Raw genomic sequence first — 25862 nt, forward strand, 5'->3', positions numbered from 1 at the left:
AGAAGAAAACAGTATTAATCTTGAATAGAAACAATATAGAGTACAGGAAACCATCACTATTTGCGGATTTGGCATTCGCAATTTCGAATATTCACGGTGCAGCGTGGTGACACTTTGTTACAGCACCAGAGGCGTCTGTGGGAGCTCCCACTACCACCAGCGCAGCCGTGCCCCCCCAGCTGCCGGGGGCATGAGCCGTTCATAAACACAGATGACATTCATGAATGCAGTACAGTATTCTTGGATTTCCCCATTCGCAGGGATCTTTAGAACGTATCCCCCGTGAATGGCGAGGGTCTCCTGTATAGGCAGCTCCCATGCACCTACAACATTTCATAACAAAATCTATATATTTATGTTTAATTTATAGCTGAAACAACAGCTGTGTGCGCTCTCCAGAAACACACAGGTATGTATGCGAGCAAAAAGAGCTGATGCTTGTGGGAATGATAAGGGAAAAGGGGAGAGATTATTGTACAATGATTTTGCTTATGTAGATTAAAAAAAGAAAGGGGGGAAATAATGATTCAGTTTCTGTTTTCATTTCCCCAAAGAATAGTCAGGGCATCGCTCTCCTTTATGCTAAAAAAGATTTGGGAGATACGACCTTTAAAATGAAATTATGAAAATAATCCGTTGAAATGGGATTTATTTCCAGTGTTCCCAGGTGTCATTCACAATAGAATATGCCATTCTAGAAAGTAAAACCCTGAGAATATGCTGTTGTATTTCTGACTCTTACTTAAGTTACTATCGAAGAAACAAATAAATATTAGGCAGCCTTCTCCATTAAGTTTATTGCATTTAAATGTATATACAGTATTGCCTGTTCCCACTATTTCCATTCTTTTTGTTATTGCATTTATAGCGAACATATAAGAAATAAATGTTCCACTGAGTACGCATATCTTACAGTTCAGGCAGGACAATATAACACAGACGAGTGAGTACAGATCTACATTCAAAATGTAAAATAAGGCAAGCAAGATAAACAGCATTAGACTCAGTAATCATTGACTAGATTTTTACCATCAAGCTTCCTCTGAAAACACAAAGATAGTTCTTGCAAAACACAAAAATGAACTTAAAACATGTTAAATTTGTTCCTTCCTTCAAGGCACTGTTGCATAACTTGTAATGTCAATTTAGAAAACAAAAAACCAGAAATCAGTTGATTGTAAATCTCATCTGATTAATTTCTCTCTTTCTCTCTCATTCTATTGTTAAATAAACAAGAATCAAATTCTTTGCTCATTAGCAAAATATACTTCTGTGAGAAATCAATATATTTTTAAAAGATGGAAACATGTAATTCCACAATAATATAAACAAACATTTAATTTTAACATAAAAATACATGAGCCAAACTATTAATACTTAGCAGTTATAAATTCAAAGGGTACATCCCAGAAAGATGTGCTTTTGTTACTTAGGGTTGAAGAATTGAACCTCTTAGGTTATAACCAGTCTTTTATCAGGGTCATGAAGAGACCAGCAATAATAAATTACAAATGGATGAACTGGTATGATAAAATAATAAATCGACAGTAAATCTGCTATAGCAGTTCAAGCTGCTGGGGGAGGATGAAAAACTCCAAGAATTTAACATTCTGTCTCTCTCCTATAGGTACAGAGCTATGCAAAAATGTTATACTTTTGCTGATTCAAAGTAGCAAGTTGGTGCTCAGAAACTCGTACAAAAAGAAAACTAGGGATACTGACTTCAATAGGAAATTACGTTGTGCTACCCTTCAGCATTTTGTCAGCATGGGATACTTCATGGTCTTAGAATTGAGACTGATTTTAGCTTCCAAATTTGAGAACTTCATTGCCCGCAGTCAGCAATCTGAATCTGAGTCTGGTCCTAGAGCTGCCTGAAGTCCATTCTACCCAGGAAAACAAGAGCTTACTTTGCTCTTCCCAGTAAATTACCTATGGGTTTCAGGAGCTTGAAAGCCAGAAAAGTCTATACAAGTCACCTTGTGGAATTTCCTGCAAATATTTTCTGCTTGGGGGAGAAATCTGAGCTGTAGTAGGGTTGGGAAGATAGAGGTGGGTGTGATAGGAGATATACTGTTAAGGCGAGCAAAGTTTGACCTTTGAATATATGTAAAAGACCATGATATAGTCACAGTTAGTGCATAGATTCAAGTCAACCAGTACAGTTAGCTCCAAGCATAAGGAGCCAAGAAGTTAAAATGTGTATAGCCACAATTACTTGTGGTTTGTATTTGAAGAGTAATTGGTTTAAGGATGATTTTGGCTCTGCTTTTGTATTTTTGTGGCTTCTGTTTCCTAGATTTTTTTTGTTTAATTAATTATTACTTCCCAGAATTTCAGGACAGGCCTCTTAAATTGTCCTGATAGAACCTGCACATGCATTGTAAATGAGAGGTATTTAGCTGTGTTAGTCTGAAGTCAGACAGAAGGCATGGTACCTTATAGACCAGTTCTGAGATGAATACGCTTTTGTAAGCAGCAGCTTGCTTTGTAGGATCCTATAAAAGGACCATGCTATCAAAGTCCTTTCACAATATCTAAAAAAGTAATCTGTTGCTTACAAAAACCTATGTAGCTCCGAATTAGTTTATAAGCTGCAACTCTGCCCTGTCCTATGCATATTAAATAGATATGTAAGGTAGCTTACATACCTGTGTACAGTAACCATTTGAATATGCACAGACTGGGTAGTTTTTCTTCAATAAGTATTTGTTCATCTCTAGCTTGATGTCTGGAATCACAGAATAAATATCCAGGAACTTTTGCTTGTAGCAAACATGTACATAAAATAGATCCTGTAAAAGGGGGAGATTTGGCAGTACAATATCAGATTATAGTGCACAGAAGTATGATGGAGATGGAGTTAGAGACTCTGGAGATTCCATGGGATGGGAAGCAGAGTTGCTCTTTTTCTTTTATTGAGAGGGAATCCTAACTTGATTCATGCTGAGCATCTATGATGCAGTTCTCTGAAGCAGGCACTGTCAATTTTCAATTAAATTAGCAGGAGTGCAGTTCTCAGTGTCTCTCACGATTTGGCCTAATAGTTTTATTATGAGGAGACAAGGGTATCCACAAAAAAATGTTGTGGATTCTTAATCACTTCATCATTACTACTTTAATATGCATAGGTATTTTTATATGGCAGGCAATTCTGAAATATATTAAATATATGCCAATAGGTACAAATGGCCTGTACCTTTTCCCCCTGATATTGTTTTTAACTGCTGTGCCAGGATGCACTTCATTTAAGGACACTTGCAGCTGTATAAAGCTAACTCTTCATGTTTGGCTACTGTGAATGTCTTAGAGAAGCAAGAAATTCTACAGAAATGTTTGCAAGATATTGTTTAAAAGAACAAAAACTAAGAGTCCTCTTGGGTTATATTCTAGTGCAGCACATAATTCCCAACATTTCTAGTTTGGGAATTAAATATGTGTATCAAGTGAAGATTAACATGCATCACAAACCAAATAAACACTAACGTTTAATAAATAATCTGAAGTCCTTAGCTATGAAGTTTTTTTTACCAAAAAAGGTTATAATCTTGGAATGTTATTCATTAACATAATCAATAGATGGACAACAAAATCAAGCAATTTATTTTTTAAAATAGTAAATGTATCTTTACTTGCTCTAACAATAAATATGAATATGATAATGATACAAATTCATATAAAAGCTGTAACTGTTTTGGTTTATATGTAGTGCACTGGAAGAATGAGGCTGAGTGTAATAAAACACAGTATCTTGACCAGGGAAATCTTTATCAGTGATCACTATCCAAACATGTGAGACTCTGCTTTTTATTTAGGCTTTAAACTTTGTGCTAATTAGGGTACAACATTAAACTCATTCTTTAATTTAAAACAAGTCAAACTGGATATCTATTCCCAAAGCCAACATTGCAGACAGTAACTACTACTTCCAGATCCAGAAAGACTGTAAAAAAGGTTTTATAAGCACCCCCTTCTCAGTCTTGTGTGTTAATCATATTTTCTTTTTGTTTGTCTGTTTTGTTTGCCAAACGGCAAAATAGCATTGACATTGTAGTCTGTGCAACTTAAGAGCTGGCTTTTCTTTTCTCCTGAACAAGAAGTTGCATATATTTGCCTACATTAGTTTCTTAAAGTACTTTCACAGGGACAAGGGAAAAGTTCTTGAGTGTTTTCTCCTTTACTTAAAATAAATGCTCCCTGCTTCTTTTAAATAAAAGGATGCTTAATTTTCTTCTGTGGACTCAAGCAGGAGTTTGTAATGGAAAAGCAGTCAATTACACAATGGTAATGAACAGGTGTTAGGTTTGTGCCAGGACAGAAACCATTTTCTTGGCACAAAGAGAGTATATATTTGTTCAAGAGATTTCTTGTGAAAGAGAATTGAGCCTTTTGCAAGGAAATTAGATTTACATGGGGAACATCTCTCTCTCTCTCTCTCTCTCTCTCTCTCCTGATCTATTTTGAATGATTGTCTACTTCTTCAGGTGTGGAGGATACCCACAACCAGAGAACCATAGTCTGCTGTTCTCCCTTCTTCCCTTCCAAGAAGAGGGAGGGAGAACACTGGCTCTGTGATAGCTCATCCAGGGGCAAGCTGTCAGAAAGCCCTGTGGGGATCCTGCAAGGAATATCCCCTCCCTTCCCAGCAATCATCCAATCAGCATGTGGGAGGCATTCTCCTGTGATAGCCACCCCTCTCCACCAATCAACTGATCAGAGGGAGCATGGGGAAGAATTTTCAGAGAAATTCTTACTGCTGGAAATGAACCAATGTATAGGTTTCATTTGCTGAATATATATTGTAACTAACTGGCACCCTTAATTGCTGGTATTAGTTCTGTGGCAACTTCACAAGCTGCAATGGCTTGTGGTTTATTACAATGGCTTATTACAGGACTACCTGCAGCTGTATCATTTGGTACTGTGGTTCTAACTGGTCTCACAAGTTAAGCAGCATTAGACCCATCTCTTTACCTAAATGGGAATTTATGAAAGAATAATCAAGGATGTTATAGGAGGTGGTAGTGAGGATTGTAGGTAGCCTGCTTGGCTACTAGTATTACACCAAAATCCAAGAATGGGGGAACATGTCACTGTTATTCTGGAAGTGCTGTCTTTTGCATAAGTTATACAAGTGAGGCCCTGCCCATTTGTGGTCATTGGCAATTTGCATAAGAATGGGGACATTAAATAAAATACAATGATAACAATACAGTTAATTTAATTGGGTTAATGTTGCTTATTTTCCTTAATTCTTTGAGGTGAAAGAAGGTATGTAAATATCCAGAACAGCAAAACCTTTCTAGTGTCCAATAGGACTAGCAGAAAAGGTCATCGAAAGTGACCATTAGTGTCATCTAAGTGACATACAGAAGACCTGAACTTATTAGATTCAGGGACACTTTCAGGTAAGCTCTAAAAACAGGAGGTTGCCTAATTAGGGCAGATATTTGTGTCCAGGTTCTATACTACCTATTAGGCATCTAAGCAAAATTAGGCCTTAAGTTCAAATTTATTGTACTCTGGTCAGGTCCCTGAAAATTCTATACTTTTATAACATGACATTATCTGACCATTAAGACTAACAGAAAAGCATTGAGGAGGATGACTTGCTCATCTTTGGTATTAAGCTTTTCAGGGGTTCAAACAGGACCAAAGAGTACTTAGATACTTATGCCTGCTCCATGCCCGATATATGGAATATATCTGGCCATTGATGTTTGAGTCAGTGCTAGGGCCTTTCAGTACTGTACATGTATAGTCATTTATTTACTAATTTGAGAAGTACTGGCCACAGTGTTATAGTACAAAATGTGGCCTTTTGTATTCAGTCAGGAAGTCAAAGCAATTGTAGCACCTTAAACTTCCTCATCTATAAAATGATACTAAATAAAAAAAAAAAGAGAATTGTTGTATTTTCCTAGGAAATTGTAAAAAAAAAATATATTGCATAAGAACTATGATAAAGATTCCCCTTGATCAGTCCTTTGGTAGGAAAAAAGGCTTGTTTGTGTTGAATTTGTTCAATTTCCTAGTAAAAGGCATTTTTATTTGGTGTAAGCACTTCAAGATTGAAAAGTACTTTCGTGAAGGTGAACTTACCTCCATAATATTCATTGTTAGATAATGGCCCTGATTCTGTATCACTTGTTTCCTCAGTGAAAGCAGGATTGGACCCAATGCAGGAAGCAAAGCCTAATAGGCTAAGACTAACATGGTTAGTCTTAACTAATTGATTTTTGAGTAGTAGAAAGATTGCTTTTTTACTAGAAGGAACATAAACACAACAGGCATGAGACAGCCTAATATTGTATGTGTATGTGCAATATTAGGATACAGTACTGTGTTTATAAAGTGATTATTTAGCAGAGAGGCAATTTCATGTCTATATTTTAAAAACATTATAAGAGATAATGACTTTGGTTACACACCTGGAAAGCTCTAATTAGAAGCATAATAGATATTTGAAATACATAGTTGTAATATATCGTTCTGTAGTTTGCGATGGTCAAATGATATTTGCTTTCTCTTGATTTGAAGGCTCCTGAATTAAAGAGAACGTACATATTATTGCCAACTGACATAAATCCTGTTAATTGTTTTATATTTACTACTGTATTTAACTTCTTTAGATTGTCAACGTAATTCTGAATCAGTCCTGGACTGGGAATGTTCCCGAATATTTTCAATCTTTCAATAAAATTTAACACCACTGAGTGTACATTAAGCATCTTTGAACATTTGGGTCTCAGTGACTTAGGAACATAGGGCTGGAGACTGAATTCACCCTTCACATGCTTAAGTGGTATGTACGTACCCATGTATCTGAGTTTTATGGACCTTAAGCAGAGTTTGGGATTTTATTCCAACAGGGTTTACTATGTGTGCATACTGATCAGAAGTGAAATACATCAGGACCCCTCCTACTAGCCCAACAGCCTAGTGATCGAGGCATTTGTTCAAGGAACATGAGATGCAGGTTAGAGGACACTACTCACCCAGATTGAGTCTGAACCTGCCACTTTGGTGCAAAAAAGAGAACTAGGGTCTGTCTCCTAACTGATTTAGGCTCTTAAGAGCCTAAGATTCTGTGAAAGTCAGCGGAACTTTGGCTCCTATGTTTCTTAGGTACTTTTGTAAAATACACCTCAATCTCATTCTCATCTGGGCATTTGTTTCATATGGGCTTTACCTGACACCATTCCTTTCGGTTCATATGCACATGGACTATAAGGTTACCATAAGCCATCTCTTATTGGGGCAGATCAGTGGAATGCTGGAACACCAGTTAAGGGGTACGGGGGATAGACACAACTTCTGGATTGCTCAGGGTTTTGTCCTCAGCTGGCAGACCCGGCCCAAATTAAAAGTAGCCTGAGCTGGAACTGTGACTGGGGTAGAGAACCAGGAAGCTGTAACTGACCTCCTCAGTGATAACCTTCCAATCTTTCTACACACTTCTTGTTCTCCAGAAACATGACACCTGCTCTTCCCACCCCATTCTGTCGCTCACTCCTCTCACAACAGTTTCTCTCTGCTCTCTCTGTTCTTTGTGGGTCTTTGCTTCCCTCCCTCTGTCTGCTTACTTCTACTGAGGCCAACTTTTATAATATAAATTCTACCCTTCCTACTACCTATGGCTCCTTCACTCCCTGCTCTCACTGTGGAGATTCTTTTTTATTTGGCTCTAATCCCACAAAGTCTTTGCAATATGAGTAATCCTAATGCACATGAGCAATCACACTGATGGCAACATGACTGTTTAAGGAGTAGTGTTTAAGGAACACTCACATGACTATGGCTTTGCCTCTTCATCCCAATTTTTAATAAAAATTTCATCCCAATTTTAATTGCTGTGTAAATTTTCATTACTACATACATACAAGTAAATCCCAAACATGGTAAAAGCTAAATTAAAACGTAGCATTGAGTTGGATTTCTGATTAATTGTAAAGTTCTGTCAATGATTAATGAGTATTATCTGTATTCACTCCAACTTTCTGCCACATCTACATAATGCACACTGAAAATAGATATGATAAGGACAAAATACATTTTTCCTTTTAAATCTTCTGATCACAGAATAGCTTAGTAAATTGCTAATATGCCTCCTCCTTTACTTACCTTGGATTGGGAACTGATTTAAACTTTTCTATGCCTGGTACTGCTATTTTCAACACCATTGCTTTCTTCTGATTTTCTATTAAAAATAAGGGGGAAAAAACAACAAAACATGTTCAACTTCAAAACTCAAAACAAACTTTTAACATGCAAAGATTGTAAAACACAGAGCAGAAAATTAATGCATTGTTTTTTTTTCTAATAAAATATGATAGTGAAATAATTTATTTGGTCTTTTTACCAACCAGGTAGTGACCATTCCAGTGCTTTCTGAAATCAATTCAGTCTTTTTTTTTTTCTTTTTATTCTTAAAAAACTTTGGAATAGGTTATTATACTTGCAAGGTAATATTGGCACAATTAACAATGTTCTCCATTTCAGGATTGAAAAAAGGCTGTGCACTTATCCAGAATATCCACTTGTGCAAGTTAATAAAAGCAATGCTCACTAAGTACACTCTCTTAGCAGTCCTGAACTTGAGTAGGACCTATCATTTTCAAGGTTTCTAACAGCCATGAAACTAACTTTTAGAAACCTTGAAAATCACAAAGCGAATCTGTTTCTTGGTTGCCAATATCACTTCACTGACAGCGTTGTGTAGTTAATGAGCATTGTTTACAGCAGTGTCAGTGCTGTGGTATTAGCAGCCCCAAGGCAGACCAGTCATTTTCATTTTCTAATAGCAGCTGTGAAGCTTACCAGCCCCCTTTGGCATCTGCTTCCTTTTCAACATTTCCAGGAACTTAACCAGAATGCGGTTACTTTACAAAGTAGATAAAGGGTCTGAAATGTGCTACGCACGTAAGCATTTTATACATTTAACCTATGTGTAGATAACCAATAGGTTATCTGACACAGTGTGAGCAATAGGGGACCAGCTGGGACTCGCATTGTTTTATGTAGTCACAGTATGCACATAAGTTAAGTATAATGTATTATAACAATAGCAAAACTGAAATTGTTAGTTTCAACAGGATAAATTCATGCCATGCTAAAAGGGAGGTTGTGGGAGTCTACCTAATAAAAACAACCCTATCTGCTGAATAGGCAGGAACAGTACCTGTGACAATAGCACATAGTTTCCTATTTTAGTTGCCAGGGTATTCCAGTCAATTCTGGAAAGGTCGCTTATTAGGGGCAGTTTGGGCTCCATAGTATAATATTCCATCCTTAGCTTCTCTAGTGACACTACCAAAAGGGGTCATTCCACACAAGCATCAATTGTGACTGTTTGTGTGTTCTGGACTCTTGATCACTGGGAAAAGGACTGAAACTATTATCTCATTTCACAGTCATTTCTAACAATACCTACAGGTATTAGAGAGTATTTCAGATGGGAAGAGTTATTGTTTATCTCAGCAGCCAAAATGATTTGTGGCAACAATCTGATTTTTAAAAAGTTATAATCTAAAACAATGAACTGACTCTATAGGAAAAGAAATCCAGATCGCCTGGTACATCAATCTGCATTTAAGCACCTACTAATATAGACATTTTTTTTTTTTTTTTTTTTTTACCAATGAGACAAATTGTGAATACTTAATTAATATTTCCTAAATATGCATTTATCCAATAGAAGAGAACTCCAATCTCCTAGGTAAAGATTAAACTGCTATAAAGGAACCATTTCAAGCTCCCATGAAAATGCCATATTAAATGATACGAGTAAGAGCTTTTTTTTTCTTTTTAAGACCAAAAGATCTCAGTTTCAATAAGGCTGTTTGTGATAAAAATATGGTAATATGAAGCTAAGGGAACTACTCTGTCCTTGATATAAGACATCCACAATATCCCAAAATGCTTTAGAACATCATGAATATAATGATGGAATTAAGTAAATAGCAGCAGAACTAGACAGCATTTAGGATACAGGGGCTGCGGAAATAAGTGGATGAGTGGATGAGGCAAAAGGAAACAGGGAGCATGGCTTCAGATAGTAGGAACTATAGAAAAATGGTGCCAACAAAATACCAAGGGATAAAGAAGAGATCAGGTACTTGACAAATGGAAAAAGTAAAGAGGGAAGTCCTTGAAATTCCTGAGAAGTGAATTGGGAGGCATGTGGGGGGAGTAGGGGGTAGAGTACAGGATTCTGCTTTCCAAAGGTAGAAATACAGACTGCTTATAGAGGTGGAAAAAACCCATCTTGGTTGAACTAATGTGCTTCCTCTTCTAGTAAAGCACTGTTTTTTGCTGGGGGGGGGGGTTCCCCCACATCCGCAAGCAACCATAGTTATTTCTAGGAAACAGTACATTAATGTTTGCATATAACTTTGTATCCACAGAAGTTTAAATCTCATATCTTGTGTTCACCTGGAGTTGCATAAGAGCACAGAAGGAATTCACCCAGAAAGGTACCTGCTTTCTCAGCACCAAAGTTGCTGTATTCCCTGTGTCTGATGCACTCTACCAAAAGGAAGGAAGTGGCTAGTGTATCCATCTAGCCTTACGGATGCAGATCCTCTCCATATCCTGAGCTAAAAAACTGCTAGTATGGTGAGACATGCCAGGCTTAGATCATGCTAATTCCTGAAAAATGCTCCTTCCCCAAATCTTCTCTACTTTATCCTTGGTCACACAGCTTAACAAACCAGCTCCACTGTGGGCATGTCTACACAGGATGTTTACTGTGAAGCTGCCTAATTAGCTCCACAGTAAACATCTCAACATCTAAACATGCAGCCCTGTTAGACCACAGTAAACTAATAAAGTCCACCACAGGTTAATGCTTGTAAATACAAGTAGCATCCTGTGGTGGAGTTTTTTAGCGTGCAGCAACACACATGTAGATGCTGACAGGGCTAGCTGGGGTACAAGGGTGCTTCAGTGCAGGGGCTGCCTGCTGGTAAGCCTTGCAATGGCTAACCAGCAGGCAGCTGGTGCCCCTTGTGCCCCAGCTAACACCTACACAGCATGTTGAGCCAGTCTGGAGCAGCCCCTGGGCCCCCTGCCAGCTGGGACTGCTCCAACCCAGATCAATGTGCTGTGGTCTTGAGCGCACATTCAAACACAGTGCCCAGAATCAATAAAATCCAGCATAATATGTGCCGGAGTTTATTGCTTCAAATTAACTGCACGTGTATATGCTCCCTGTATGTAGGGTTTTCCAGGGTACCTAGTATATGTAACACTAAACTAGAAACATTAAGCATATAGAAAAAAGATGGAGATTGTTCCATCTGAAATGATCTCCCTCAGTGTCGGGAAGTTTGAGAGAAGTACACGGACATTGTACCAGGTTGGCAAGTAATAAAAAATGCATCAAAACAATGACTACTACCAAAATAAATAAATAAAAAGCCCAAAACAAGATATAGAAAAAGATGAAGATGAAGAACTGAACAAGATGGAGAAGTAGTATTCTGTACATGCAGGTACATGGCAAAATGGGAACTGGAAAGACTTCAAGGAAGGGAATTAGAATAATACATAGGAAAGTATACTCTTATTCTTTACATCAAGTTATGTTAAGACCTGAGAATCTTTTTTATTCCGAGTTATCTGGTGTTAACATTATTTGATATTTGTCTCTTACAGGTTAGCACAGTGCGAGCATATATTATCTAATAAGTTATTACTTACAGTTGCTCAATTTGTTCAAATTCTTTTTCACCTTCTGTGTGACAAAGAAAAACCTTGTGGTTATAATAGCACTCAAGTTAATGAACATACCTATTATGAAATTAGTTTAATGGAAAATATTTCTCTTAATGTTTAATGATAAATCAATAAGCTAAAAAATAAAAGGAAGCATTCAACCAATTAAATCCTGTAATTATTCTCACACAGAATATCAGTATACAGGTCAGATCCATTTTTGTTAATACTAATTTCACTATGCTCCTGATTTCCACATCCCATACCATATCATACCTATGTAACTCTCAGATATCTTTAAGAGTTTATAAATTGAACTTTTAGATTTTTATCTACACATCACACATCCCACTAGTTGACCCAAACATATGGAAGTTTGACTCAAATATTCATGCCTTTGACACATGCAATAAATTCGCACCTCTAGCCATACTTCAGAAAATGCCAGAAAAACAATGCAATTTTAGCATTTTTCTCTAAAACCCACTGAGATCATTCTGTTGGTCTGTTTCAGTCTAAAAGGATATCTAAAAGCAGGGTCTGAACTCAGAGATCAGTCCAGTCATTATGTTTTATTATAAAATATTCTTACTTTCCTCCCCATTAAAGTAGTCTCAATACAAATGTTGTTATTGTTATAAAAAAGACATCCTACCTGCAAGCATTTCTTTCTTTTTGGAGTATATCTCATAAAGGAAAATAAGAGCTACTAATACAATAACTTCAGCAGCTATTGCAAAAAATGGTTTGAGTGGCACCATGTAGTTGAGAACTTTAAGATTCACTTCTCCATTGTTTTCTCCTAGTTTGAATACAGCTTGGCACACATATAATCCACCATCTTGCCCTGTGAGCTTCATAATCTTGAGATGGGTTTTGTTGGCAGGTGTTTTATCAATTATGTACTTCTCTGGCATCAGGGAATCATTAATAGGAACCTAATATAAAGACATTTAAAAATCATTAATGCAAAATTTAAAATATTAATGTAATTGTGTATGTTCTGAAAACTGAAAAGTCTGTATGCATCCGGGTCAAATAAGATCAAGTGATGTTTTTGTCGCATATTTTATTTAAATGTATAAACTCCAAAATCTGTGACAATTCCTGAGAGGTGTTGAATACTTGCTAATTAGACTGGGCCTAGTGAAGCACTTAGTTTTGCTATTGATTTCACTGCCTGTCAGACCAAGAAGAAGTCAGTGTAGATGTGCACTTTTGGGTAAAAAGAGATGTTGCAGTTCTGAATGACCCAAGTCAAAACCTGGGAGCAGCATAGTCCTTTACACGCACAGCTTCTCCTTGGACAAAAAAGGCAAGAAATCAGATAAACTGCAATAATCCCAGAAAAAAGTGTTATCTTGGATAAAGTGTACTCAGTTTTGAAGTGGAAAAATGGGCTTGTACATCTGTAGGGGTGGAAACAGAGGTCATCTGACCTCATTTGTGCGATCATAAAATTTATGGCAGCACAAATTGTGCTATCCTTTGTCATGCCACAGCAAAGGAAAAACTGTGGCCCAGCAAAAGGTAGTACTGTAATAGACTTTGTCGATTTATTGCAGCGGACATCTATTAGTTCTGTGGTGGGAGAGCATGGGCAGCCTGAGCTGCTCACACACTCCAACCACCCTGGACAGGTGTCTCCCAAGTCCCTAGACCTCATGCCCAGCTTTCCCTGCTTACAGAGAAGCTCCAGGGATTCTTGGGGCATCTCTCCATAAGCAGGGAAGTTGGGCTTCTCCATTCACCCAGTCATCCCCTATGATCCCACAGAAGCAATCTGGGGAATACTTACCTGCTCCTGGAATTGCCAGGAAAGGGTCTGGGTGAGCAGGGAAAGTGGGATTTTCCTTGTACAACTGATTCACTTTATTCAGTGACACCTACTTCTAGCCTAGGTTTCCAGGATAAAAATCTTCATTCTGAGGGAAATCTGACATCTGTTTTTACCCCTACGGACCCAGGAGTGTCAAATTCATCTGGCCCTGTGGACCAGATGAGTGTCAAGTGGCCAACTCTCCAGTCTGGATTGGGCCCACAGACTGGCCACACATGCCAGATCCAGAGTGCATCCTGGACCAGCCACAGTGGGTGCTGCATGCAGTACAATCCTGGACTGGCTGAAACAGGCACTGCATACAAGGCTGATTCACCATGTGCCACATGCAATGTGTAGACCCACAGGCTATACCAGGGGCTGAATGATATGGTTCTACGGCTGCATCCAACCCGCAGGTCATATCTTTGACACCCCTGTTCTAGGCTAATTAAATCAGAAAAAATAGCATGAGCTTTCACAAGCAATGGGCTTACTTCATCAGATTCTGTGACGGGACTGCAGGAAGTAGAATTTCTAAATAGAAATATCTATGCTTGGCCAGGCATTCAGCAGGTCATTGGGGAACAGGGTCAAAACAAAAAACTGGTGGCAGTCAAAAGTCACAGCAGTTTCTGACCAGTCCCATAGACTCAATATCTCTAACATATGGCATTGGAAAGCAAATTTTGAACTGATATCCTAAACTAGGATCCCACATATGTGCAGAGACGGTTGGTCTCAGTAGCTAGATGTCTTCAACTCCTATGTAGGCTTCGCTGCCATCCAGCACAGTGCCTAAATGCTATATAGGTCCCTAGAGAACCCTAATTTAATAGGTATGCTCTGTGTAAGGCTAATATACACACCAAGAACACTTAGTACAGTACAAACTGGAGCAATCTGTCACTTCCAGCCAACAGTGGCACATATCTTTGAAGAGCCTAATGGTTAAATGTCATCCAGGAAGTTGGAAAACTAGGTTCTAGGCCAGGGGTGTGCAAAACAGTGGATCCAGCCAGCAGCTGGACTCTATTTCCCAGCAGCCCCGTCCGTATTGCTGTAGCTAGTTTTCATGGAGACCTCAGGAATGGTGGTGCTGTGACAGTGTGGGACTAGGGCTGGAAAGGCACATGGCTGGGTGGAGGTACTGCTCCTGGGCACTATCTTGCCATGGTGGCAGCATGGTCTGGAGCCGGTCAAGCCACAATCCACTGCCTGCCCAGGGCTGCATCCACACATGCAGGCACATGCAGTTTGTGGCACAGACCTCTTTGTGATGCCACAAACTACTGGGAATTCCTAGTAGAAAAAAAAAACCCTCCAGCAAAAAAAGCACCGCAGAGCATGCAAATAAAGTATGCACCAGGACAAATGTGGAGACAGGGCAGCAGGGCTGTCCAGGGCTGCCTGCTCCCCGCTCTCAAGGCACACTAGCCAACTGCAGAGTGGCTATGGCACAGTGCGTCTCAGCCTGGGGGCGCTGCAGCATGCCGAGACGGGGGAGCAGGCAGCCCTGGGTTGCCTGCTTCCCTGTCTTCATGTGCTCCAGTTGAGGTTCTGGCCTGCAGCTGACTGGGGCACAGCTTGCCTCGAGACAGGGGAGCAGGCAGTCCACGGCTTCCTGCTCTCCCATTTCCACATGCCACTCCCTGGATGGCTAGGGCACAAGGCTGCCTTCCAGCTAGCCCTGCACTGAGACACCCTGTGCTCCAGGAAGCCCCCCCGCAGCACATGGAGCCTGGTCCTGGCAGCCCTGGGTTGGCAGGCTGACTCCACAGGTCCCCTGCTAGTCCAGACTGCCCCTGGGCTCCATGTCATGTGCAGGAATTTATTTCTATATGTTAATTGCACATGTGGACATGCCCCAGAATTCAGGTATTCGCCTTCTCAGTTGAGTGCTCTAACCACGAGGCTGCACAGGTGAAATCAACCTTGAGAGATGTCTGCCTCTCCCCTGACCATTTGAATCAATTCCTGGGGATAACTGTGAAGTGTTGTGAAGTCTCAATTAGAGGCACCTAAAAGTGCCTTTTGGAATCCTGGTCTTCATAAAGTTTTCTCTAATGATCAGTAACCATAGCTTTAGTAATTTTACCATGTGTATGATTTTACATCAGCCATAACTAAAGACCAAGGTAGGACTTGTCAAAGTTGTAATGGGTTCAAGTACCATGAGTTAATTATACTTGGCAAGCAGGCTGCCATTTTGTAATCAGTTTTAATGCAATTGTTCTGCCTGTCCAACAAATGGAAATCTTACCTGGTGACTTCCATTAATTGTATACCAGATCCAAGTGATAGGAATATAGTTGCCACTTTCACATACCATGACAATGGAATCTCCTTCATAACTGACTATGGGCTTTTCTTTTCCTTTAATTTTAGGCACTAAGAATAAATAGAGAAAAATCATCAAGTGAGCACTAATGGACTTAGCTAAAACACAGAGAGCATCAAAGCATTTTTGTAACAGATCTATTCACTTTTCTGTTCTTCTATTAACTGGAAAACAATTAGATAGCAGATGGCTACTAATGCTTGATCTAATGAGTAGTTGTTTTTGGCTGATAGTCTATACACAGACTTTCCACTGAAGTTTATAGGAATCTCATTTGCAGAATGGTTGCAATTGCTAGCATCAGTACAGTAGTTACAGAAAAGTAGCTTTTAAAGCAAAACCCAAATTCTTGTTATTTTCCCCATATGCAGTTGAGAGTCATCCTTATTTCAAATTGTTGTATTCTATAAAAATGCATAAACTTAATATACAAATTCCTACAATCTCTAAAACTCTAAGATTTTTCACTTAAAGACCATAACACTATAAAATAGTAATATTTAGTAAGCTGTGTGTGCTGATAAAACTTTTTTTTGCAAAATAATATACAATTTATCTTGATTTTAAAAAAAAATCAAGGACTGATATAAATGTTGTAGTTACAAATCTTTGACATCATGAAACCTTTGTCAATCTATATGAGCTCCAAGGTAAGTGTCTTGCTCTTTCTTGATTGGACAACCATAAATTTTAAATATTTTCTGTTGCAAAGTTAAATAAATACATTTATTCCCAAAAAGGACTCAGGAAAGCTTATAAGACAAAAAATTACAGAAAAAGAAAAAACATTAAAGAAGAATCCCCTCCCCCCTCCAAATCCCCAAATTCAAAAGCAACCCAGTCCTCTTCTACTTCCCTGCCTCTGACTAAGGAGAGAGTTCCCCCCCCCCCCCCAACCCCCCCCATTCCCCCCCCCCCCCCCAACCCAGTCTCCCAACCTCATTTTCAACCCACGTTCAAAACCTCCATAAAAGAGCACCCCCACAATATTCTCTCAGCACCCCTCTCTATCCACTCCCACTCCCCAGCTGAACATAATATATTGTGTGCATTCAAACTTTCAGTCTACAAATTCACCTTGCAAGAGCTTGCATACTAGTAACATTTGACAACCTGGATGCTCCATAAGTATAGGAAATGGATATTAACATAACTTAATTGAATTAATATATGATAAAATACATTTCATAGACTTTTTCAATACTTGCTCAATCTATTAGACCATCCTTGATTTATCTGTAAAAGCTTAGTTTTTATTCATATATTAGCAATGTACATCAATCCAGCCATGTCAACCTGGAGCCTCATTATTCAGTATATATTTATGGATTAATAAAAAGCATGTTATATCTTTACAAGAGCTTTTTTAAGTCAGAGTTCCTTTATTACTAGCCCATTTCAATAAAAAGGGACAGCATCATTAAAACTATTGCCAATCCTGTGCAATTTGGGGAAGAGGGCAAAAACAAAACAAAAAAGTTAATAAATTAGAGAAAGGTAAAGGAAGCAGCACAAATTTAATTATTTTACCAAAAAGCCTCTTAAAACTGCTGTATTCTGCACTAAAGTGGAAAAAAGTTTGGCATACAGCTCAGTAATAAGATATGGCCCTAGATAGGACAGGTACAACTGCCACTAGCAGTCGCATGGACCATGGAAAGTATGTACACAGTACTTGCTGGTTTACATGGTGTCTATCTCTAGTCTTTACACATCCCTACATGTAGGGAAGGAGGTAAGGTGCCTCTCCCAAGCCATTGCAAGTTGGCCACTCAGAATAACAGATCACTGGAATACAGAAGCTACTACCCACCTGGCTCACCCTCGGAGCAAATTACTGAAAAAGGGAAGAGGACACGATGAGTTACCTCTTCCCCTATCATTGCTTTCTTGAACTAGTTTGCTGTACTGGATTAAAGCCCCAGATTGCCCGACATTTTATACATAGCCACAAGGCAGCCTATATCTATTCAAGTTTATTATATGGATACCTGTTGCCAATATATATGCAGGGACACTCTGTACTAGATATTTCCTGAGCAACCTGTGAGCTTTTCTGTAAGACTCTCTATTCTTGTAGGCACCATGGGTGAGATCCTGGCTCCACTGAAGTCACTGTAAGTTTTGCTAGTGTGACTGTATTTCACCATATGGCTCCTTCACAAAATCCCAGCATATGGGAACAAATGGATCCCTGTCGTGCAGTAACTCAATCACACCCTGAGTCAGAATCATACAGACTAGAAGGGACATGACTGGTTATCTAGTCCAACTTCTTGCACAGATGCAAAAGTGTCTATTCCAAACTACCGCAGATAACTATCTGGCTGCTTCTGGAAAAACTAATGAAGGAAATCCTACAATTTCCTTAGGCAGGGTGTTCCATTGTCCTATTGCTCTTAGGGCCTTGTTACACCTTACACTGTGAGCCATACAAGTGTTGACTGCTAGCTCAAACTTGGAGCAGACACTTCAGTCAGCATGGGCCTGAAGGACGGAAAGGTAAGAATTTCTGCCCCCTCCCCTCTCACTCTGGGCTTCCCCTCTGCCCCCACCCTCCACCCCTCGCCCCACCTACTTGTAGCTGCTTGGCTGTCTGTCCCAGGGGATCAGTCAAGGAAGGGTCAACCTGCCTGCCCAGCTGTCAGCAGCTGATCTTCTTGGGGCTGAGCTTGCCAAGAGAGGAGCAACAGCAGCAGTCCCAGCTGGGCAGACAGGTTAATCCATTCCTACCTGCTCCCCAGGGACAGATAGTGCAGGCAGCCACAAGTGGAAGGGTGGACAGGGATCTGGGGTGCTGGGGAGGGCAGGAGCACCAGTGGGCCTGATTTGGGGCAGCAAAGGAGGGGAGGCAGGTAGGGTGTTTACACTAAGGTGTAGCTTAGAGTGGTTACACCTTAGTGCAACACAGGCTGTATACACATGACCAGCGAGACTGCTCTGATGTGCTGGAATTCCTGCATGTCAGAACAGACTCGATTAATTAAGTCTGCCGTCCCTGTGCTTCAAAATGGTGGCAGGGCTCTTGAACTAAAGCTTGTTGAATGAGCTATAGGTAAAGTGTCCCCGTTGCCATTTTTAAGCGCAGGGAAGCTGATACACGAGACAGCAACGACACTTCAATTAGAGCCACTCTAATTAAAGCATCCCCCCAGCAAGTGTAAAAATGCCCATAGATCAGCGATAATCCTGCCCTGGACTAGCAAAACTTTGAGCTGCATAATGAATACTTAAAACCAATTACAGGTGTTAATGTGCAAACAATCTGGGAGTTAAAACGCCAGGATTTTTTCCTGAGATATGATCTAAATCTGCTTTGCTGCATTTTAAGTCTATTTCTACATCTCCTGTCCTCTGGGAGACAGAGAACAAGCAAGAGAGAGCAATATTACCTGATCTTCTTCATTTGAAAACTGCTCTCAGGTCCCTTTCACCTCCTGTTTTACAAATTAAACATACCTAGTTCCTTAAGTATTTCTTAATACAACTCACTTTCCTAACCTTTTGGACCTTCTCTTATTCCTCTGCATCCTTTTTAAAATGTAGTGCTTAAAACTGGACATAGTACTTCAGATCAGGCCAAACAGCATTGAGTAGAGTGGTACTACCACTAGATGCAATTCTTCTGTTAATGCAACCCAAAATTGTGTTTATCTTTTTTGTGACAGCATCACATTACACTCATGTTACATTCTGATCCACCATGCTACAGATCCTTAGCAGTGCTACTGCTAAGCTAGCATCTATACATGAGAATTAGGCTTTTCTTCCCTATGTGTAGAACTTTGTTGAATTTCATATTGCTGTCTATAGCTCAATTCTCCATTTTAGCAAGATCCCTTTTAATTTTTATCCAACTTCTGAAAATGTTTACAGTTCCTTCCAGTTTTGTGTTGTCTACAATATTGACCAGCATACCTTTTATTTCTGTATCCAAGTAATGGACAAAAATGTTAAACCTGAATAGCCCCCTCTCTAACTCCACTTGAGGCATCCTGCCAGTCTGATATCAGTCCATTAATAGATCTCTTTACTCGTTACTCAACAAATTATCTGACCGTATCTGTTTGTAAACAGCTATACTAACAGATTAGTAATTTCTTGTGCCTTCAAAATTATTCTCATTACATTACTACTGGAAGATACAGAGCTTGCTCTTTCCCCCTTTCCTGAATACTGGCATCAATCCGAGAGGATGTCAAGACAGCTTTTATGGCATCAGAAGTGGCAGCATTCAGCTATTCTAAAGCAATTCTCCCATCTCATAGTAATAAATCAACTAGTCCCTATTCATTGTGTTCCGACAGAGATGACTTCTGTGTTGATTAAGTCTTCTTAGTGCTAAGACAGTAGCTATTTTATACTTTCGGAAGGATAAGACTTCCTCTGACCTATTTAAAACAGACTAGAGTACACATTCCGTTAAATCTTATCCAGGTGCTGGTAAGGAAAAGTAGGTTGACATTTTTTGATGTGGAAAGACAGTCTAAATAAAACAATATACTTCTTTCTTTTCCCTTTTTTTGCCCCTCAACACAGAAATAAGTGCAGTTAGCAGTCTTCTCTCTAGTGGCTGGAAGTTTGAAAGCAGATGTCAATGCTGCTATTAAAGACTTTGTAACAAGAAGGATAAAGTTCCAGCTTCTTTCTCAAAGTTATGTGACTAGATATTCTGCTGAGATAAATCAGCATTAGCTCCACTCACTACAATAGTACTGAGCTAGTATACTTCAGCTGCAAACTTAGCTTACTAACTGCAATTCCTATAAGGCTTATAGTATTTTTAGGGCATATAACCAGGTAGATATATTGTATTGTTCACTGACTCTATTGGTTTTCTTGACAGATCAATGAACACCAAAAACTTTTCTGTATGTTTTGAGTTCTCTTTAACTATCACTGTTCTTACACTTTTGTATTTTGCTACCTTATTGTTTTACGTGATGCCAGAAGTAAGGGATAGCATTTCCTTTGTTGGAAATTCTACAATATTTTCCATTAGTTTTAATTGTTTTAAGGTCAGTTGAATTTTACCTGCCAGTATTTAGGGTACGTTCTAATTCCTAACATATCCAAACTGCATGTTTTTAACACACACATGTATTCTGTACAGATATATAAGACAATGTACATATTTATTCTGAATTAAATAACGCTTTTTTAATTGCCTGTTTTCATCTGTATCTGAATTTGTTATCTAAAACCTGGTTCAAGTATTTATGTCACTGTTGATTCTCCTGTGAATGTCAATTAAGTCTTGTTGGTCTGAATCTGCAAATGTGACTAGCAATTTCACTGTTTCAGGTTTTGGCACTAGAGTCACCAATAACACTAAAAAGCCTGATTTCAGAAAGGAATGAGTACCCATTCACTAAAAAAAAAATCAAACCACATGAAAAGAAGCACGTAAAAATTGAGGCTTTTAAGATCATTAATCACTTTTTTAAAACCTTAAGTAACCTTTTACTACGAATGCTCAAGTTGTGTGTTCAAGCGTGATCCTATTCCATAGCTGAAAAACAACTAACACAAAAAAACCAAATAGGTCTTCTTTGTGCTCACTGCTTTTTTCTACTTTGTCTTTATGCTAAGATGATGACTCATTACAAAAATAGACAGGTTAATGTTTTTTCAAAGACTTATGCAAAGTGGTATAGGATCATGCTTTTCTAGTAGAAGAAATAAGACCAGACCATTAGCTGTTATGATTTGAGGAAAGAAACTCACATTGTTTGATATTTTAATCTTTGCCCAAAACTTTTCTTTGCATGCCTCACAAGTGACAAATATGGATAACTGGTATTAATTCCCACTTACCTGCAGTGTTTTGGCTGGTACTGTTCAATCCAAATTCCACAGTTGGAAACCCTAAAAGTTATTCAACTAAGGTTTTTTCGTAACCATTATAAAATATGATCATAGGACTTCAGTGTTTATATGTCCTTAAACTGAAACAACCAGAGTTAATACAACTTGCCTTTTAAATGAAAGACAGCTTGCACTTCCTGTTCACCTTTCATAACACACATGTAACTTCCCATGTCTTTTTTCTCTCGGATCTGCAATCTGAAAAATTGTGAAATATTTTTTTATTCTACTTTTAGATACCAGGTACTTATTCCTCATATTTTAGATACCAGATACTAAGATGAAAAAGAATTACTGAACAAAGTAAAATTTGCAGAAAGATGGGGGTTTGGGTTTTTAATATGGGGTAAAAGAAAAAGAATATACAAACCCTGTGAGAAAAAAAATGTGAGTCCATGATAGCATCTTTCTTTTCATCTTTCTGTAATTCACTAACAGAGACTCAAAATTGAGTATCTTCCCAAAAGATGTGATGTAATTCATCCACAAATGGTTGTTTTAGGTGACCATGTACTTAATGAAATGGATAGAGCTAGATTTCTTTTAAGGAGACTTGAGCAACTAGGTGCATTTCTTTTCTGCCCTCCTTAAGTCCTCAAAATCCATTGATGTATCTACTTTTGTAAGACACTGGGCATGTCTATATGAGAGGCTAAACGAGCAGTAGAATTAATTCTAATGCACATTACTGCAATAGCGTAGCTTTTGCAGTGATTCACTAATGCGCAGCAAAATTAATCTACCGCGCATTAGCATCACTTAAAAGGCATGCACTGGGACTACTGCAAAGTAACGCCAGTTACTGCACATTTAGTTAGTACCTGTTATTACAAGAGCATTAATGTGCTGTAGGCATGGCACATTAAGTTTAGTACATTTAGACATGCCCACTGTCATCTTACCCTGAAGACTGAGTCACAAAAAGCAGCAAGGAAGAGAACTCATCCACCTTTTATATTAACAGTTTTTCACATTAGAACAGAATTGCATTTAGGGACTTACATCCACTTATGTGTCTAACTGGGGAACAGAATCTGTTCCATAGTCTTTACTATGCAGGAAGTCAGAGTAGATGAGCATAATGCTTCTGGACTATGTTAGGGAGCCCTGGAATGAAGCACAGCATGCCTATTTGTGTACATACTACATCCCAACACATACGTAAGGTAACCACCGGATGCATGCCAATATGCTTGCTATCTCTATCATACTGACTGGAAGGTGCCTAATGGCACTCTGAAGTGGTGAAGTGTATCCCTTTTGGAATATAGCATGTTTGCACTACAGTGCCATAGTCTCTAGCATGGCCTAGATGAAGTCTAGATATGGCCAGTGAGTTTATGATATAATAAGAACTAGAAGCTAGACAAATTTAGACTGGGAAATCAAAAACAAACAACTAACTGTGAAGGAATCAAGAAATCCTAATTAGTAGTCCTGGTAAATGCTTCATAATTGTAGATTTTTAAATTAGAAAATAATGTTTTTCTTTCTAAAATATATATTCTAATTTTTCTCAAAAAAATGAATTCAGGAAAATTGTATGGCCTGTGTTATATAGGAGATCAGACTAAATTATGAGAATAGTCTCTTTTGGCTCTATACATTTTGAATCTAGAAAATTAAAAATGGCAATCCAGGGAGTTCATATCTAGAAACTTCTATATGCCTTTAAAACTTCCTACGTGTAACAGAGTTTAAATATATTTCAGATGTTTTTTTCTTTTTCTATCCATTATGCATTATTCATCTGCCTGTCTACCCAAAAGGATTAGAACCATAGAAACGTTGATCTGGAATCACTGGGCATTTATACACATACTTTTGTCTGGTCTGTCACACCAGAAATCCAGCGCATCGGAGCAGACTTAATCTGGAGCAGGACACAGCCTGTGGTGCCGGGGCAGCATGTAGTTTGGGATGCCCATGCAACACAGGAGCCTGTGGCTGGGGAGCTGAGTGTGAGGCCAACATGCTTGCACTGCACATGCTGGTGAGGGGGAGGGGTGGGAAAAGCACCAGTCCAGTTTGCAGAGCAGGGGACCTGTGGCCCATGCTGGTGTGATCTGTGCAGCATGTGGCTCCCTCACAGGGCATGCAGCTCCCAGCCACTTAGAAGTTGGACAGCCCTGTTCTAACATATTCTTAAAAGTCTTCCCATAGAGGAGATTTCACAGCATCCCTAAATTGCCCATTGGGTTCTTCCATCTTAATGATTTTGCTAATAGCCAAACTAAATCCTCTTTTCTGCAAATTAGGCTGGTTTGGTTCTGTGCTTCTGTCAGTGAGTATGTAGAATGAATGATCACTGTCTTCCTTCCAGTAAGTGGATAAAGTGGGGGGAGGGCAAAAGGCTTTTTCATCTCTTATCCCCGTGGTGGGAAGGAGAGTAGAGGGACAGAGTATACCAGTACACTTTGAGAGGACTGATCAGTAGCTGGAGTAGCAACTGGCTGAGAGAACTAACTCAGTCACCTGTTCCCTTTTCAGTTTCCTTTGCTTAGACCTGAATTTAGCAGCCTGAAGGAAGAGGGGATTTCATTTTCTAAAGAAAGAGGGGACAAAGAGAGGGCAGAGCTAATCTTAGCCCTTTACTTGATGCATGGCTTCCATATACCAGTTACAGGAACATATTAAACCTAACTGTACCTTATTCAGTGTGACCTTTTAAAAGTCTAAGCCTTTTATAACACAACAATTTTCTATTCAGTAAACTTTTGATCGGATATCCTGAAGTATGTCCGTCACAAAGCTGCCCGTAGCTACCAAACAACACATGCATTTAATTGTATTCCTTCAAACATCAATCAAGAAGGCAGCTACTTACTTATACTGAGTACTCCAGACATTTTTGGTTTCATTACTGGTGACATTACTTTCAATTGTTTTAGTATCCTTCTTCCAAGTCTTTTCAATGGCTACCGCATGAGTAGATACACTGGCCACAGTACACGAGAGTTCAATGTTAGCTGGACTGTCTAATGTGATATTTTTTTCGATTAACGGAGAAGAAAATCCTATCAAAAGGAATAAAACAGATGAGAAATGATCTGAAAGAAACAACATGCTTCTTCATTTTAGGAAGGTTTTTTAAAGCATATTTTCCAATTAATGAGCCAATTTCTGTTTTCATTTTCGTTGGTGTAAAACCTGAGAACTGCAGTGAAAATACCTTCTTGCTTTTATACTAGTAAAAGGCTGAGTATTTGGCCCATTGTTATTTATGTATATACTTTTTAATGTAGACAGAACTACAGTGTTAAGCAACCATTTGTTTAACCAGTCAATTATTTAGCATAGGCAAATCCAAAATCATTCTACAGAAGGAAAAGCATAAAAACAGACAGCTAAATGTTAAGAGACATTAGATAAGGCTTTTGAAAGTGCCTAAGTGACAGATATACACAAGCCACAGAGTCAGGCTGTATTTTGTTTTCTGTTCTTCTAGACATGTCTACACATGCTATTAATGCACTGTAAAGTTACTATGCATTAAAAAAAGAGCAAAAGAGTAGTAAATTGTCCCTGGGGAAAGGACATGTGCGCTGGCTTGGGAGCAAATTTGCTCCCAAGCAGAGCAGGTGAGACCAGGGGTGTTCCTGCCCCCCTGCCCCATTGCAGCAGCCAGGGAGAGCTCCAGGCTCACAGGATGCCAGCTGGGGGATGGCAAGTGGGAGTGGGTAGAGATCAGGCCACATGGGGGGATGGCCACATGACCAGGAGGGTCCTGATCCCCACACTACCGGGAGGCATCCCCGCCTAATCTACTGCATGGTAAAGCGTCTCATGCAAACACACCCAGTGACCCCACTCCTTCAACACCAAGGTTAGAAATTATCCCTTTAATTTAGTCTTTAGCCTGCTTGTTAGGATATTTTACTGGAAAAGGGGAAATGTGAGTTTGACCTTTCTTAACTTGGGGAGTCCCTAGAAACAGGATGACATTTTGAAGAGCAGGATGCTGAATACATGAGACATTGCAGACACTTTAATTACAGCAACTCCCAAGAGCTCCTGTAATTAAAGCCTGCCCACACCCCAGGGCATGTGTAAAGATGCCCTATGGGAGTAAACTGGATCTGGCCCTGTAAGTCTAACTGTCTTTGAATTCAGCAG

The 25862-nt window shown here is 39.1% G+C and overlaps 1 protein-coding gene across 1 annotated transcript in view; it reads right to left on the reverse strand.

The window, feature by feature from the left end:
• Positions 1–780: 780 nt before the first annotated feature.
• The window catches only part of EMB (embigin), a gene marked incomplete at its 5' end in the record, with an annotated part of 38553 nt that continues 13471 nt past the window's right edge, over positions 781–25862 (reverse strand). Inside the window, 7 exons of the mRNA XM_006017272.3 lie at positions 781–6544; positions 8125–8200; positions 11704–11737; positions 12374–12656; positions 15801–15928; positions 21856–21944; positions 24574–24763. Of these exons, the coding sequence (XP_006017334.2) occupies positions 8143–8200; positions 11704–11737; positions 12374–12656; positions 15801–15928; positions 21856–21944; positions 24574–24763 (782 nt within the window). The remainder of the gene's footprint in view (positions 6545–8124; positions 8201–11703; positions 11738–12373; positions 12657–15800; positions 15929–21855; positions 21945–24573; positions 24764–25862) is intronic.

This window comes from Alligator sinensis, unplaced genomic scaffold (assembly GCF_000455745.1).
Source record: "Alligator sinensis unplaced genomic scaffold, ASM45574v1 scaffold573_1, whole genome shotgun sequence".
In the NCBI taxonomy this organism is placed as follows: Eukaryota; Metazoa; Chordata; order Crocodylia; family Alligatoridae; genus Alligator; species Alligator sinensis.